Source organism: Triturus cristatus, chromosome 7, assembly GCF_964204655.1.
Source record: "Triturus cristatus chromosome 7, aTriCri1.1, whole genome shotgun sequence".
Classification (NCBI taxonomy): Eukaryota; Metazoa; Chordata; class Amphibia; order Caudata; family Salamandridae; genus Triturus; species Triturus cristatus.
Window position 1 is genome coordinate 1781874273 of NC_140590.1, and position 18088 is coordinate 1781892360.

Genomic DNA, 18088 nt, shown 5'->3' on the forward strand with positions numbered 1-18088 from the left:
GGGAATACAATTCTGTTCTTTCAAGTCCTTGAAAGATGTACAACTGTTCCTCGTGTTACTGTGTTACTCTTATCAAATACATGCTGACTGGGGGCATTATCTCTCTGAGTTATGCACTTTCCTTGTTTTATGGTTGAAATGTGTAACTTCAGCTGCCTAACAGTTGAACAGGAGGGAAAGTGAATAGTGAGCAACGTGAGTATTGATGGCAGAGCAAATCAGGTGCAAGCAAGAGTTATGTATCCCAACAGAACCTAGGTTACTACTATGCTAAAGAATTCCAGGTTCTTCTCCTGAGAATCATTGTCAACTCACACCAATCCTATAGCTGTAATCACAGTAACAATCCAAGTCTCACTAGTTTCACTGGTATTTTATTTTTTGGAACAGATTCCTGTGCTAACAATTTTGTAGCAGTACATTTGCATCTCTTGCTCTGTACTCAAGGTCAAGCATTTGTGTCATTAAGATTAGAAAGAAAGGATTACATGTTTGAGTTAATACCTATACTTTGACAATTTTATTTTGATTATTAGAAAAGAGACTCACATGCAAATTTATATGTGATCCATTTTACTCTACTTAATGTTGACAGTTGTGTAAATGTATTGGCCATCTTCTTTCCTCTTTTTCATTCTTTACTTTTTATGTCCGCTCTCTCTGGATTCTTCCTCCCCCTTCTTTTGCCTCCCCCTTTCTGTTCACCAATTGTTGTCTTTATTCTCTTCTCTCATTTATCCACTTCATTAACCTACTTTCCTTATTCTATTCAGTTTTTTTGACATTACCCTCTTTTCATCTTCTATCTTACTTCACTCCCCTTTCTCACTCTCTTTATGACTTGGTTCTTCAGCAATTGTACTTTTTGTTTGTGCACATGTGTTGTCAACATACGTGTAGGTAAGTCATCATTTAGGGCTATAATTGTCCTGGTGAAGGGCAAAATTTACATTGGCTTGAAGAGCACCTAAAAGATAATACTGAGATACTGCTGCTAGTGTGTAGATTCTGTCCTGATTTATAGCTCATCTGGTGCTGTTTGTGTGTACATCTAATATCAGATATTGCATTTTTTGTTTTCCTTTTGCCTTATCACACTGTGACATAGGAATGGCATTTGCACTCTAATTTTTCATGTCCTTTTTCCCTTTTTCAGTGTCTCTCTTCTACCCTTCGGTACCTGGAGTTTAGCCTATTCAATCTGTGTGCGATTACCCCTCTTATTTAAAATAGTTCTCTAGGGGGGGCTATTTTGTTCAGAGAGTGGGACAAAACAGGAAGTTGGAGACGAGAAGGGGGCATGTTACAGTAGGGCAATAAAGGTTACAAGAGAGGAGGTGAACTTTGAGTGACAAAAACAATGATTGTGATACAAAAAATAAAAAATGTTACGTCAAAAATGGAAGTGATAGTTAAGCAACATGGAAAGCTACCCTGTAGCACCAACTACGCTGGGACAGCCTAAGTTAGAGATGGCATAGACTCATCCGCCTCCATGCTAGAATCCCTCCAGTACTCAATGGTGCTTGCTACTGTGACCACAGACTTTGTACAAGCCCAGTTGTTCATTCATTGACTTACTTTGCCACCAATAGCCCATCCAACAATCACCTCTGAACAGGCATAAAAGTCTGGATTGTAATTACAAATCCCAGGTGCAATGTTGACGTTGGTAGAGTTTGGACAGCCGTAGACCAAGATGTGATGCACCAGATTTTTGTTGCTGTCTTGTATGATCGAATCAAACTGTGAGAAAATCAGAGAGCGGAAAATACGTTATAGAAAGTACATTTTGTTTCTTGTGCTAATATAGGAGAGAACTGTTGCAGGAGCAGAAATATTGCACTCAGTAATCCAGTGAGATTGTTATCTAATTTGCTTAGATCTAGACTCATTCAAGCCTCTTTGAAATAAGTCTAGATATTTGTAAATTAGGAGGTATCCTATTGTGCATAGTGAATGCCAGAAAAAAGAGTGCCCTGGTGCAAGAAAGCACATTTCCACAATGTCTAGAAATCAACACATTTGACTCAATTTTACATGCTTGAGAGGCACCAGGTTGGCTTAGAAAATTCTCAATGGGAAGTGAGACACATATTGTGGGTAAAAATGTATATATATTTTTTTTAAGTGAGAGGATAAGCAACTATGTATTTATTCAAGCCTATCAGGTAATAACATTCAAGCAAAAACCATATTAGAATATGTATAGAAAACAAGACATTAAGCTATACTTACCATTTATCAGATTTTAGCATTTAATCAAATTAAACGTCATATACATTTGGTGGTCCACACAGGTTGGAACCTTGTCAGAATTTCAGGATATATTCACATGGGATACAATCACCTACAATTAACCTAAATGACTTCATCTACACAGTCTGTGGTTGTCCTCACAATCTGGGACATATCCGATACCAATAGATTGTCCTCTGACATTCTCAAATTTGTATGTATCCATATTGCTTTAGTCATTAACTCTAGTGTGGTTCAGCCTTCAACTTAACCCTCTTTCTTTGAGTACTTGAAACTAGGGGTGGGAGGAGCTGGCAGAGCTTCACTTCATTGTATTCCACTGTGTTACGAAACATATCAGCCAAATTCTGCAGAGTGTAACAAGTGGGCAGAGTTACCACCTCCAGAATGAGAGACACCTTGCATTTGAAGTACATGACAAGGACAGCTGCAGTAGAAATAGAACAATGTAAGTCAAGAATGCTAAATTGAGCATAGCCTAGCCCTAAGCTCCCATTCGACCGTCAAAGCGCTTGCATAAATTGAGAAAATCTGTAAGTTAAATGCCAGATGCGTGGAAAGAAACAATGTCAAATGGGTGCATCCACCTTCTCAAGAAATGTATTTGTTCAAAAAGGTGGAATATTACACTGTGTCAAATGCTGCTCACAGGGCTAGAAGAATGACCATAGCAGAAGCACCTCCATTCATAGTATCTCTTACAGACTCCGTCACTCCAATAATGCTCTTTCTGCGCTGTATTCTGCACGAAATCTGATTGAGTGTCATGGAGAAGACAATTAGCCTCTACGTAGGAGGAGAGTTTATAATTCACTAGCTTTTCCAAGCTCTTTGCAGGGGTTGGCAGTAATGAAATGGGCCTAAAATTGCTAAGCATACTAGGGTTTGCATTAGGTTATTTGTGGAGTGGAAGAAGGAACGCTTGTTTCCAGGTGGTCGGAAAAATTCCAGATTTCAAGGATGCGTTTCAGATCTTATTGAGGAAAGGATTAACAAAGTGTGCTACCATCCTAAATATCTGGGGGGGTAGGGGTCGTTGGGTGAACCTTGAACTTATCAGTATCCTGGATGCTGCCTATTATAGATTCAGGCCATCACATGGCACAGAGTCTGCTTTGATGTCTGTTTTTGACAGTCTTCATTTGCTGGTGGACTAGGCAGATCTCTGCCCTGGTCCTTCTGGTCTCGCCCAATGCATTCAATATGTTTTCACATGATCTGCTTGTTGATTGCCTGATTATGCAGAGTTTCAGGACAGTGTATTGGTGTGAATCAATTCAGATTGCTCTAATCCTTCACAAGTTGTTCAATCCCCTCCTTTCCATTCTATCTTTAAAACCCCTTCACATGGTGTCCCTCAGAGGTCCTTTACAGTCCTACCTTTTTCAAAGTATATCTGCGCCCCTTGGCACAGCTTATATGTCTGGCTGTGTCAGGTTTATATGTTATGCTGTCGGCACACAGGATCTCATTTCTATTGATGATCATTCTCAAGATGCTGGCACCAATTTTCAACACACAATGAATTTGTTGATAGGATGGGCAGCAATTCCCTCAAACGTAACGCCGGAATGATCTAGATCCTCTTAGTCTCAGGTGACAACATCCATCTAGCCTTACCTGCTGGCTTCTGGCCATCGCAGAGTGACTCAGCACTGGTTTCCATCTCTTCGGTACACAAACTAGGCATCCATCTTGAACATAACATTTCTTTATTTGCGCAAGTCATTGAAATCTTTCTTTTCAAACTTCTTTGAAAAATTCTATGTTTTGAATCACGACTCTTGGTTGTTCATGCTCCCATACTTAGTCATCTTAACTATTGTAACTCTCTCTTGCTGGGTTCTATTGCTTGCTTACTACAGCATCTCCAAACAAAAGAATGGTGTTGCTCTGGTTGCACTCATTCTTCCTAAACGCTCATCTGCATTGGTCTATAGGAAATCCCTTCTTTGGCCCCAGTTGGCAAAAGGATAATTTTCAAGTCCATGTGCATTGTCTTCAGAGCATACCATCTATTTGGGCCAATATACCTTCAACAAAAGTACTACAATTACTCCCTGAGCAGCACTCTCTGTTCATCAGTTGCATGTCTTTCAGCTGTTCATATCTAACCTTCTCTGGGCCATGAATCACTTACTTCCCTTCTGCAAGGCCTTGAGCACCTAGCTTTTTCTGGTTAACTGGCCTTCAGATAGGCTGTCTCTTGATTCTCTGAATCCTAGCACCAGGACATCCTAGAGTTAATCACTCATTCTAACAATTCTTTAGCATATCATAGCAAGTCTTTTTGGTTGCAATGAGCTTCAAATGCTTCTGCCAATTTACAGATCCTCTTCCGTTACAGATTAAAAAGGCTGTGTCATCACATGATAGTGTGATCAGTGGCGGCTGGTATTAAGGGGCATAGGGGATGTTGCCCTACCTACCAGCATCAGGGAAAACTAAAGGAGGGGGGGTAGAAAATGAACACCATGGCACTGGAGCAGTTTTAAAAGAAGTGCTCACTTGGTGCTCCTCCGTGAAATGAAACTATGCAAAATGACAAATGAAATCCTTTTTTTGTGCTCGTCTGGAAGAGTCTTCCTGGCCCTGCGCATGTGCAAAGCTGGGCGAGGATTATTCCTCGTCCTTGAGGCACAAGCGAGGAGGCGGGTGACATCCTTGTGGGAGTGGCTGCATAAAGCGGCAGAGCATGCTTTTAAAATGGGGCGCTAAGTAATTGGTCCAGGGCGCGGACAGTGGAGCACCATTTAGGATAATGGGAAGGGGCAGGGCTGGCGCACAGTGCAGGCGAGCTTTGGGGAGAGGCTATGCATTAGTTTGGCTGTTTGGTAGCTCCTCCTATTCCAGGGACACAGTCAGTTGCTGGAAAAAGAAATGCGCCTGCACTGCAGCCGTGGTTTCAAACGAGCGCTCAGCAGCAGGTTGGTTTACTTTTAAATATCAAGTTAAGTTACTGAGAGCTGAATTGGGGATTGGGGGGACTGCCATTCATTTTTATAACAAATCAATGTAGTACGAGTCTTCCTGCTTCTTGATTATTTGTGATGATCTTCTTTAGCACAGCCGATATGTATCACAAGTCGGGGCTAGTTTGCATGACACAAGAAGCTGAAGGAATTAAAAAAAAGGTTGTTTGTTACGGGTGTCACTCTGAGTGCCCATGGCAGAGGGAGGGACCTGCTCTCTGCCAGGGGGACAGTCCTGGGACAAAAGGCGCGCTGTTGTGGCATCAACAGGGGGCCGCGAATGCCCTGCAGGGGAGGAATGTGTGTCTACGTAACAGAGCTCATTAAGGCATCACTCACGCAGAACGAAGGTGAGCAAAAGTTTAAATCCCCCGCTCCCTCCCTCCCAGACTATTGACACCTTTCCTCAAATACCCATGTGCCCAATGCCAACGCAGAAGAAAATGCCAGTTATAATTTCTTTTCTATGGCATCAGGGCACACCAGGGAGAATAATGATCATATGCAATTCACAAATGACGCCACAAGCAGTGACGTGATGCCATTCCCTTATAATAATCTGTACTTAAAAGGTATGGGGCCTATTTTACAGAAACAACAATATAACATAATCACAAAGAAATATGAAAACATATATTTGGTTTTACTTCAACGATCAGAATAATGAGTGACTCGCTAATGTGATTGAGGATCAGCGGTGCAGTGCAGTGACCCAACGTCACTCATACAGAGAGGTCATAAGGTCATCCAAGCCTCTGTGATGCAGACAAACCATTGGGCATCTTTCTTGGGCTGGTCTGCGAGGGCACAGGTCACACCTCGTCTTCAGGATATCCACGGAGGGTACATGATATAGAATTCATCTATAGATGGTTGATTGTTTTGAACAGACGGTGGTTATCATCAAAAACTGTCATTGCTGAAGTCCTCAAGGAACAGCGCTGGACAACCATGACCCTGAGAGCTGAGCCTGGGAGCTGGGCTTCCCCTTCCCACTCCTTTACATAAGCATGACTCGGCAATGAAGGAATTCCGCTCTAACCAGGCCAGGTTCACTTTCTGTCTGGGAGGAACATTGTGTGAGGGGAGCAGTGCGATTTCCGAATGATTGTTACTTCATAAATAGAAAGTAAACGTCCCGACTGCCACGTAGAATGTTATTGTTTTAAGAGTACAGTTTCATAGGCGAGAGTGCTCAGGTCATCTTTAAGTGAAGTGTCCTGCAATACAGACAGTCTGAGCTCAGAGGGCACTCAGAGCAGTAAAGGGCACAGGGCAGAGGCCCCATTCACCCTAACTTCTTGTGATTTCACTTCTTAATTACGTATTTTTTTATGTGTCATGCTTTATTACAAACTGCACATTGAAATGAAAGGGACCTTTATGAAGCCTAAAGTGATTTGTTTCCTGTTGGTTTATGTGACGAATCACAGTTTACATGTGCCTTTTTTTCAAACCATAAATAAGAACAGATTAGAGAAATAACCCTCAGATGTTTGCTGTGCTTTTGCAAACTGATAGCGGCGTTTGGAGGCACAAAAGCTGAACATCAAAGCCAAAATAGAGCTGGGGGCGTGGTCTCGCGCTGCAAGAAGATGGTGGCTTGATTGTGAGCTCCGCTCGAACGCGGAGATAATCTACTTGTTGCAGCCTATTATTTGACCCCTGGGGGCCCCTCGAGGATGGGTCTGGAGCGCTGAATGGTCGGTGCGGCGATTTTGGTCGTTCCGACCCTGGATTCTGCTTTCCCGGACCCGGTAACTGTGGTGGTGTCTTCACCTCAGTGGAATGCGAGCGGCAGCCGCCATTTTGTGCGGACCGTTCGCTGACTGCTGCATGCTGTGAGGTAATCCGGCGTTTCAGGTTATGAACGCGCGGCAACGTTTTCTTCTATTTTTTATTCCATTTCACTTGCTGTATCAAAATAAGGAATGACTGTTGCCTGCTACCACGCCTCGCAACTGATGGTGATTATGCTTTTCCCTTCATCACCTCGTGCTCAAGTTGCAGCATGTTATTTTTAATAGATTCTTCAGAGGTGTTGCCAGTTGCACTCTTTTCTCCTTTCCCTGGCTCTCTGTTTTATATTTAGTATGTGCCTACTTTAATCTTTTTGATTTTATTTTTGTCACATTTCCTAACCTCTTGGTGATTTGTCATTTTTAGTTGAGACGTTGTTTTGCTCCCGAGTGTCTACTATCGCCAGAGTGCTGACGGAAGGTGACGTTCTTCACTTGCACATGCTATCTTCTTTTTTTTTTTTTTGGGGCTTTTTTCATTTCTTTGGTCTCCGAAGACTTGTTGAGGAGTGTGGTGTTTTCTTCTGATGGATGGGCAGACGGAAGTCCTTATTGAGAATCACCTCTCGACCGTCCTATCATTCCAAGATGGCTAGTGTTAGACCTGGCACCATTGGCGTGGGTCACCCTTCCATTTTTGTCTGTGCCTCAATGTGTTTTTGTGTTGGTGTTAGCTGCTCAGGGCGCTGTGCCACTGCCATCCAGTGCCACAGTGCAAGTGCTCCCTATGGTAAAATGTACTATGTGAATTGACTTCCACGTTTGGTTTATTTGGTTTACTATCAGTCCCTAGTAGAGTGCACCAGGGGTGCCAAGGGCTTGTATATCCAAATGCTGCTAGTGGGCTTGCAGCACTGGTTGTGCCACCCACCGAAGCAGCGGGGTAAAATGTGTCTAGGGTCTGCCACTGCAGACCCTGCGCGCGGTCTGGTACCGTCGCGCTGACTGAGCAAGTGTCCCCACTTACCAGTCCCTAAACCTTCCCTTAACTACATGTTAGTCACCCCTCTGGTAGGCCTGAGCGCAGGGTGCATTGTAGGTATAAGGTAGGACATGCCCTGATGTGTGTGGCATGTCTTAATAGTGAATTACAGCCATTTTCGTTTTTCACTATTGAAGGCTACCTGCTCTCCATAGGCCAGAATGGGCTGCTGGGATCGCTACACGCTGTGACCCCAGTGGACTCAGAGAGCATGGTAGAAAGTCATGTTTAGTATGCCTGAACTCAGGATAATAAAATACGTCTTTTAGTAAAGGTTATTTTAATATCCTGGGTTTGCAAATGCTACTTTTAGAAAGTTAGCCTTTGCGTGCCTAACCATCTCAGTCCGCCTCTGCTGTGTGTGTGTGTTCTGCCTAGCAACAGTACAGGAGCAGGGCTGGGGGATTCCAGGAGACAGGTTGGCTGCCAGGTGGTGGGTAGAGAGATTACCCCAGGATGGGTGGGAGGAGGGCACCCTGACTCTTGAATAGACCTGTGCTCTGCCACCACAAAGCCGGCGCCGCCCCCTGTGGAGCGGCTGATGTCTCTGCCCTGCTGCTGAAAGGAACAGGCCGAGTCACCACAACAGAGTGCTCCAAAACTGGACTGAGCCAGGCCCAGGCCCCCTGGCGCTAAAGAACAAAAGAATCCCTGTATAAAAGTAGGAGCCTGGCTCCTAAGAAATCAGATCCAGATTGAACCACGAAGGAACTCTGCCTGACTAGAAGGACCTGGAAGAAGCTGAAGGAGGAGTAACTTTCCCTGACCTGAGGGACTGGCCTGCAGTAGGTGCCTTGCTAAGGAAGGAGAGGAAAAAGACTGAAAGAGACTTTTGCACTTTGTTCTTCAACTATCTCCAAGGGCTTGGAAGAAGAGCTTGCCCCCTGAACTGAACCCCAGGACCAGTGGGTTCACCGTGTCTCCGCTCGTCTGAGAATTCGAGCCGTGTGCTTTCTCCCGCCGGAGTGCCCTGCGCACCTTCGCATCCCTCCTAGGGCCGTGACACCCAGAAGCCTGGCCGCCTCCACTCGCCGAGAGCCCCGCTCTACCTGAGTCGCTCTGGACCCCTCGAGTCTGGCCGTCCCGCTTCCCTGTCACCTGCCTGCTACTGGAGCGCGCTTGGTGCCCTCTCGCCCTCCCGCCGGATTTCTAGTGGGGAAGTGAAATCCAGCCTCGGACGGCCGCCCGTACGTCGTAACGTATCCGGCCGCCCCGCTTCACCTCCCAGCCTGAGTCTGACCGTGCCGCCCTCCGCAGTGACCTCCCGCACAGTCCGTGTCGGAGGTCCTGGGCCGCACCTGTCTACCGAGAGCCGCCCGCTGAATTCTTGACCCGGAAGACCCACGAGGTGCAGATCCTGCATCTCTCCTGAAGACTCGTCCAAGCACATCGCACGTTCCCAGGTACAGTGAACTCTCTATCGGACTCGGGGTCCGCAACGTTCTGATTTCCCCGTATCACTGTATCCCGGGTACGCTGCGCATCATCGTGACTGGACCGACTCAACCGAGCCCTGTGAAGCGCTCGTGATCGAATAAGTTACCAAAGACAAGAACAGGGCCTAATTATCATCTTGTGGCTTCCATTTCGTAACCGTTATTGATGGTCTTGTACATGCCTGCGTAACAAAGAATCTTTGATATAAAGCATCCGTATTTTTGATACAACTTACGCCTGGTGTCCGTTTGTGGGGGATCGTTGTGATTTACTGTGTGTTATCATAAATGCTTAACTGACTAGCGCCCTGAAGTTTAGCCCTGACTGCTCGCGCCACACTACCTATAGGGTGAGCAGGGGTTGTTCTGAAGGGGTAATTCCCTCGCCCTGAATAGAAGAAGGGACCGCTGCTTGTCACAAGTACCTACCTGTGCCAACCAGAGGTTCCCCATTCTAACAGCTAGCGAAGCCTCACATGTGGCTAGAGCAGTTTCTTCTGGTACCAAACCCAAGAGAGCCATGAATGACCCTCCCACACCCATTCTATCCTCTCAAAATCCTGTTCTTGACACTATTTTGGATGAAGTACGGGGACTTAAATCTTTCATGGCTACTACTAATGAGAAGCTCCAACTAATTGAGGATAGATGGATTACTATGGAAGCTAAGGTGTTCGATATGGAGCAACGTATTAGTGATATTCAGGATATTTCTACTAAAATTACACTTTTGGAACAGGAAATCCAACGTCTTAAGCTTCACACTGAGGACCTTGAAAATCGCAATCGGCGTAACAACCTGCGCCTTTATGGTTTACCAGAAAATCTTGAGGGTCCTGATTTGCTTCTCTTCCTGAAGAAATTTCTGTCTGAGCTCTTAGGCATTTCCCCTGATCCTGCATTAAATATTCAACGTGCCCATAGGCTTGGTCGTTTTCAACCTAATGCTTCTAAACCTAGAGGTATTATCATGTTGTTTTTGGAATTTACTGATTTAATGCGAGTCCTTTCAGCTGCTAAAATAAAACGTCAACTTACTTGATCAGGTCACTACATCTTTATTTCACAAGACTTATCTAATGCTACCAACGCAAGAAGGAAGGAATTTCTGGCGCTTCGTCCACAAATGAGACAGTTGAATATTCGTTATGGCATCCTCCATCCTTGTTTGTGTATCACACATGATGGCTCCACTCGTTCTTTTGATGACCCTCTTAAACTGAAATCGTTTCTTCAAAGTCTATCTTCACTCCCTGCAACTGGCTCTCCCTCTCTTCCTTAATGTCCTCGATTCTTTTAGCTCTCTCTTTTAATATGGCTGTTTCTTAGTTTTCTATTTTTACCTTTTTCTCTGCCGTTCCATCTCTCGTCGGTGCTGTTACGCCCCATGCGTCTGTCTTTGTTGTTGTCTTTTAGATCTGGATATCTTTCCTTGATCTATCTTCTTTCACTTCTTTTTCTATTTTCTCTTTCTTTTTTCGCTTTGTTATTTTATCCTCTTACATGTCCTTTTACTCATTTGATAATGTGCTGTTTATTGCATATGTCCTTTGGAACTGTGTATTCTTTTACTGTATACTTTTCTTATTTTGATCAATTTTGGTGTCTCTTTTTTTTTAGCTGTATCCCTGAAGTGTATCATCTCCTTACGTATTGTACCCCTCCGCTCCTCCATTATGTGTAAGTTTGTCACATGGAATGTTCGTGGTCTTGGCAACCCCGTCAAAAGACAGAAGGTACTTTCTCATTTATCCAAATTAAATTCTCAAATATCTTTCATTCAAGAAACTCATTGTACTGAAGAGGAATCACTTAAGTTGAAAAGACAATGGGTAGGTCAAGTTGTCTACTCCCCTGCCTCTAGTAAGAAAGGGGGTGTTGCTATATTGTTTCATAAATCTTTGTCTGTGCACATTGTATCTACGCAAAATGATGCTGATGGACGATGGGTAATGGCCAAGGTTGTTGTGCAGGGCAAGGATTTGGTCTTATTGAATATTTATGGTCCGGTTAAACCTGACCCAAAATTTTGGCATAACATTAAGGTTCTACTTTCCTCCTTTGACTGTCCTAATATTATTATTGCTGGTGATTTTAACCAATGGATCGACCCCTTTTCTGATAGACAATCTGAGTCCAAGTTTCATCTAGACAAATCCCACAAGGCTTTTCAATTGGCCATTACCTCTCGTCCTTTATTTGATGTTTGGAAAACATGTAACCTGGATTCTCTTGAGTTCATGTTTTTTTCCAATGTTCACCATACACGGTCCAGGATTGACTATATTCTAGTCAGCAAATCCCTCCTCCCGTCTATTCAATCCTCGGAGATTGGGTCAATTTTCATCTCTGACCATGCACCAGTCCTTACTGTTTTGGATCTTTCTTTAAGCTCCCAAAAATGTAGTCGTTGGAAGCTTAATAATGTTTTACTATCGGATTCTACTTTCATTACAGAAGCTACTTCCTTTGTTAAAGAGTTTTTCATGTTTAACAATCCCTTAGCAACCTCTGTTTCTAATAATTGGGATGTTTTTAAGGCCTCCTTTCGGGCATTTGCTATTTCTTATGTATCTAAGAAAAAGAAAATTGCTCGGAATAAATATTTAGCTTTACTTCAACAGCTTAAATTATTGGAGCATAATTACTTCACTTCCAAATCATCCTCGGCACTTCATGAGCTAATTAAGGCCAAATCTGAACCTAACAAACTTGCGACAGTGGAAGCTTGTAATATCCTCCTTAAAATTAAATCTAAATATCATGGTGGCCAAAATAAAGCCGGTAAGATGTTAGCCAACTATTTAACGATCAAATCTGAACGTAAAAATATTGGTCCCATCTTAAATGAATCCACTAAACGTTTAGTGTCATCAGATGACAACATTGCTAATATCTTTCATGATTACTATGAGGCCCTTTACTCTGATGACACGAATCCTTGTAATCAAAATTTAGATATTTTTTTTTCTGGCCTTCCTTCTCCCCCATCCTTACCCAGTGAATTTGATTCATTGGAGGATGCGGTTACTGCCCAAGAAATTATTAATGCCATTAAATCCTTAAAAAAATCAAAGGCTCCTGGACCGGATGGCTTTTCGGTTGAATTTTATTCTACCTTTGAATCGATTTTTGTTCCTAAGCTGCTGGCACTGTTTAGTTCCTTTATTAATGATGCGAAGGCCTCTGGCTCTTTTATGGATGCTTTAATAATTATTATTCCCAAACCTGACAAAGATCATTCCCTGTGCAAAAACTATCACCCTATTTCATTAATTAACTATGACTGTAAGATATTTGCAAAGATTCTTGCTATTCGTCTTGAGAGTCTTCTTCCATTATTGGTTAAGACTGATCAAGTTGGATTTATTAAGGGTAGATTAGCAGCAGATAATGCTTGAATGTTTGCAAATGTTATCTCTCATGCAAAAAAATTTAAATCTCCTCTTGCAGCGTTGTCTCTAGATGCCGAAAAGGCTTTTGACCGTATTAATTGGCAATTTATGTTTCGAACCCTCCAATGGTTTGGTTTTGGTCCAACTTTCATTTCCTATATTAAATTATTATACTCCTGTCCACGGGCCAGTATTTTTGTAAATAATCACTTTTCAAAATCTTTTTCTTGGTCTCGTGGTGGGCGTCAGGGCTGCCCTCTCTCCCCTTTGTTATTTGTTCTTTGCCTCGAACCCTTTCTCGAGCGTATTCGGGTTAATGCTCATATATCTGGCTTTACATATAACTCTTTAGAAATTAAATTATCAGCATATGCTGACGATATATTGGTATATATGGCTAATCCTCTTACATCCCTTCTCCCCTTCTTGGATGAGGTTCGGTTATACTCCAGCATTTCTGGTTATAAGTTAAATCTCTCTAAGACGGAAGTTCTACCCCTGAATTTGTTATGTTATCAATATATGTTTAATGATACTAATTTTACATGGTGCCCCACGAAAATTAAATACCTAGGTATTTGGTTCTCCGCTTCCCTACCTGCCACAATTAAATATACATTTGCAGCATTAATTACTAAAATTCAATCTTTGCTTCTTACCTGGACCCCACTTTATCTTTCTTGGTGGGGTAGGTTAGATACTATAAAAATGATGATTGTACCTCATGTCCTTTATATATTGTCTATGTTGCCTATTCACATTCCCATTTCATATTTGTCACAAATTAATTCCATTTGTGTAAAATTTTTATGGAATAAGAAACACCCACGTATTTCCCTTATAAAACTTAAACGCCCTAAATCTGAAGGTGGAGTACGTTTTCCCGATTTTAAGGCTTATCACTCAGCCTTTATAATCAAACAGTCCTTTGCTTTATCCTTTGATTTTGCAGATACCCCTATACCAAGATGGATTGTTTTTGAGCGTTCCTCTTTAAAGGATTTTTCTTTTCAGAATGTGCTTTATATGTCTAATTGTACTTTCATCTCTAATAACCCTATTATAAAATATTCCCAAAATTTATTGTATAATACATTCACTAAGGGTTTAACTCCATTTCAATGCTTTCTATCTTCTACTATCTGGTATAATAAATTTCTTAAATACAAGGGTAAATCATTCTACTACAAACACTGGAAGGAGAAGGGTATTATTTTTGTGCATCAATTAATTCTTCAACACTCTGTTATTCCCTTCCTTGATTTGCAAACACGATTTCAACTACCTGATACCTCTCTTACCGAGTATCTTTTAGTTTCAGCTGCTATACAATTACAGCTAGCTTCTTTTGACTCTCCTGCAACCCCACCATCCCTCACTCCCCCAACCCCTTTATACAGTCTATTTCCTGTGCATAAACCTAAAGCCGCTCTTGTTTATAAACTATTGTTGTTGCATATAACCGAGAGACCTAAATCCCCTACTGAACTTGCTTGGTAAATAGACTTATCCCTTTCATTTACTATCGATGTCTGGGATAAATTATGGTCTAAGTTATTTCAAATTTCTGCTGCTGCCCGTATAACTCAATCCTTGTTATTACTCCTGTTTGCATATCCAAGTTCTCCCCTTCCTCGTATCCACTATGTTGGTCTTGTTCTAAGCATACCGGTACTTTGAGACATCTACTTTATGATTGTTCCAATGTTTTGATTTTTTAGGAATGGGTTTGGTCAACTTGCATGAACATTTTTAATTGTAATCTGAGTTTGTCATTTCATAATGTTTTTTTAGGTTCCTCATCACCTGATTTGGATGACTCCACTTCTATTTCTTTATTGTTTGATCTTTTTATTGCATTGGCATTCAAAGTCATTTTATCTTCTTGGAAAGATAATTCGAAAATATCTTTATTAATGTGGTGGAATTTTATTTGCGATGAACATTGGATTGCCAGTGTCTCTTCTTCTGTCCTTTCTCAAAAAATTAAATCTGATCTTCGCTGGTTACCTTTTACATCTTATCTTTCTTCACATGCTCCTCTACCCTAATTTGGTTCTTTTCTCTGGTATCTTATGTGGTCTTAGGACATTTGCTATTCTATGTTTTATATTCTATGATTTATGTTCTTTATTTCTTTGATCTCTACCCTCCTTTTACTTTTCTTTCCCCTTTCTCGTTAGTTCTCTTTCTTTTCTTCTTTTCCGTTACTGTTTGATCATTTTATGGGATTTTTATATTGTTCCTTATTAATTGGTTTCTATAATTTGTAAGTTGGCTTCACCGGGGGACTGCGAGGACCAGCAGCACCTACATCCAACAGCTGGTGCCTCTTCCCCCGGAGGCCACGCCCCCCTCAGACGCCTACTTACTTTTCGCGACACCCGCTTCGCGGGTGCCGCTCATTTTGTAATCACTCTACCTGCCAAGGAAGGATCACGGAACGCTGCCCTCGGAGGGCGCATTGCCATTTGTTCTGATTACGAAGGGTCGTGCCGCTGGTGGGAGCTTCCCCGCATTCGGCGGACAGCCTGCACGGTCCCAGCGTGCACTAGACTCCAGGGCTACCTGTTGGCTTCACCGGGGGACTGCGAGGACCAGCAGCACCTACATCCAACAGCTGGTGCCTCTTCCCCCGGAGGCTACGCCCCCTAATTGTCTTATTATAAACTGACCAGCCCCAAACGCAACGCGGGACGCGCGCGGGGAGAAGCGCGGGCGAAGCCCGGGCCAAGGGCGGGCCCGTTTAAGCCCGTTCAAGACCGGGCAGGACTGGACTGGGCCACCCCATTTGCAGTTCGTGTTTTAATATCCTGCCATTGTCATTTCACATTAACTTTTTACTATTGGCTTGAGAATATTCATTGTTCCTCACTATCGTAATAATTTTCTCGGTACAATGTCCCCGAGAACCACTAGGAACACAGTTAAAAAGCAGGCTCAATCCGCTGGCGAGGTCATTGGCCCAATTGACCAATTTATAACTAAAGCCAACGATGCTATTGAGCAGGGCATTATCTTACTGGATCGGAGGATCTCACAGGACCTGATGATTGCCAGACGCTCTTCGATGGGCCTACTGGCTACTGTAAAAACCCCCTTACGTCCTGTTGATCTACCTCCTCCAGTGACAGTGCATGCAGAAACGCACACTGTTCCTTGCACAGTGGACCTTTCTGCATCTTTGGACTTGTCTGATTCCCATCTATTCCTGGAAAAATCTCCTGCTATTTTTGTTACTCAACTAGATAACACCCCCTCTTCCTCAACGGCTAGGGGTATACGAGAAGGAGCTATCCCTAAAAAACCAAAGAGGAAGACAACCACTAAACTCCCCCATTCCTCCTGTCACAACCATCCCTGCAACTCTTCTTGCCTCTAATTTTCCCCCGCAAAACCCTAACCTTTCATCCCTCCATCATTCTCCTTCACTGTCAAATGTTCAAATAGTGGATTCTATTCCTGCTGATCTGAACATCAGCTGCACCAGCTCAAGTAGCAATTACAGCGGAGGAGATATGGTGAATGGTAATCTTACAATCAATGCACGTACCAACGACAGCCTATTGCTCACCAGAATTGGCGATTTATTTAAATTTCACTTGGAACCCATAGAAAAGGCCTTACACATGGTTCAGTCTCAACTTACCCAACTGTCCCTTGCACTATCCCAAAGTACAGGAAACAAGAAGGATCCTAATTTGGCGAAAGGCAGGCCCATTACTTCAAAAACTCCAAACGCCAAAGCGCTAAAACCTGGAACCTTCGCGCAGAACCCCAAGTCTAATAAACAAAAAGTCCCTGAGAAGCCTACTCAAAATTATTCCCTAGTATCTACAAACAAGCCGCAACCACCTCCTAAATCCTCTAATCCTCTACCACCCCGCCCCGTAACCAATCCTAAACCAACAGCACTTTCCCTACCAAACCCTCCTTCTTCCCTTCTCACCTCTACTGCCCCCACTCCCGCTCCTGTCCAATCCAATAATGCTACTGGATTCAACACCATTCCCAATAATCGTAAGAGAAGGATTCCCCCTATCCATCTCCCACCTGAGGCCTCTCCATATGTAGTAATAATGACTGGGGTTCCGGAACTCCCCCCAAACCAAGATGAACCGGTTTGGTCCCTAAAAAATAAAGTAATCTTCTGGTTGTCCAACAATAGACCGCTTCCAATCTTTATGGACAACAGAGTTACTACAGTGCGTAGAGTGCCTTGGTTAGGCAACCTACCAAAAAACACAGGGCGACTGTATTATAGTAAATTTTGAAGATCCAAATACAGTCGAGCATATTTGGTCTTGGGGTGATCAAATCTCTACTGAAGGGATAGCTACCCATAATTTGTCGTATTTCTATCCCCCTAATACACGACGTAACGCAGGTCCTCCGTGGTCCTGGACGAGGGTAGGAAACTGGGGCAGAATCAGAGACCGAAACCAGTGGTCGGGGTATGGCTTTAGCAACCCACCACCAGGCCACTTTAGCAATTGGAGAGGTCCACTACTATCCAATCGATATGATTGCCTGGATATGGTGGACTGACTACCATCTCCACCCATGACAGACAGCAGTTACAACAGCGTCTTTCCTAACCCAAAAGACCCCTGTAAGAGCATTCGGGCGGTTGGCTCCTTCTCGTCATCTTTGTATGGTACCCAGTTTGAGTCTTCCCCTCCCCAGTACACCCTGACCCAACAGCAGTCATCTTCTCCTCACCAGGTCGCGTGTTACACCATGTCAGCTACCCCCGCAGACCCGTTCCCCAATCTACAATCTACTACTCCCCAACCCAGTGAGCCTAAACCCAACCCTCCTCTTTCTGCTATAACCACTCAGTCTCCGTTCCAACTCCCAGATTCCTCTGCTGAACCTCAGCCTCCAAATTCTACCTTTTCATCAACCCAGGACCTTCCAATTTTATTCTGGAACGTAGCTGGCTTAAGATCGAAAATCCATCTTCAGTCTTGGGTGGAAGTAACTAACAAATTTAAGTTAATCTGCCTAGAAGAAACTTGGGCAATTGACCCTATTCATATTCAGGGTTTTAAAACATTTCACCTCCCTTCCTTACCGTCCACTCATGGTAGATCCAAGGGCGGCTTAGCCATCTATGTTTCCAACTTAATTCCCTTTACGATCACGGAAGTTCCGTTAGTCTCGTCAATTTTTCAAATCCTTAAAATAGTTCCAGACAATAACTCCTGTTATTATCTCATCAATATGTATAATAACTCTTCAC

At 43.2% G+C, this 18088-nt stretch overlaps 1 protein-coding gene across 1 annotated transcript in view; it reads right to left on the minus strand.

Moving 5' to 3' along the window:
• Nucleotides 1-18088, minus strand: part of LOC146813096 (putative DBH-like monooxygenase protein 2) — a 334342-nt gene that overhangs the window by 276674 nt on the left and 39580 nt on the right. Inside the window, exon 5 of the mRNA XM_085620074.1 lies at nucleotides 1582-1746. Within this exon, the coding sequence (XP_085476200.1) occupies nucleotides 1582-1746 (165 nt within the window). The remainder of the gene's footprint in view (nucleotides 1-1581; nucleotides 1747-18088) is intronic.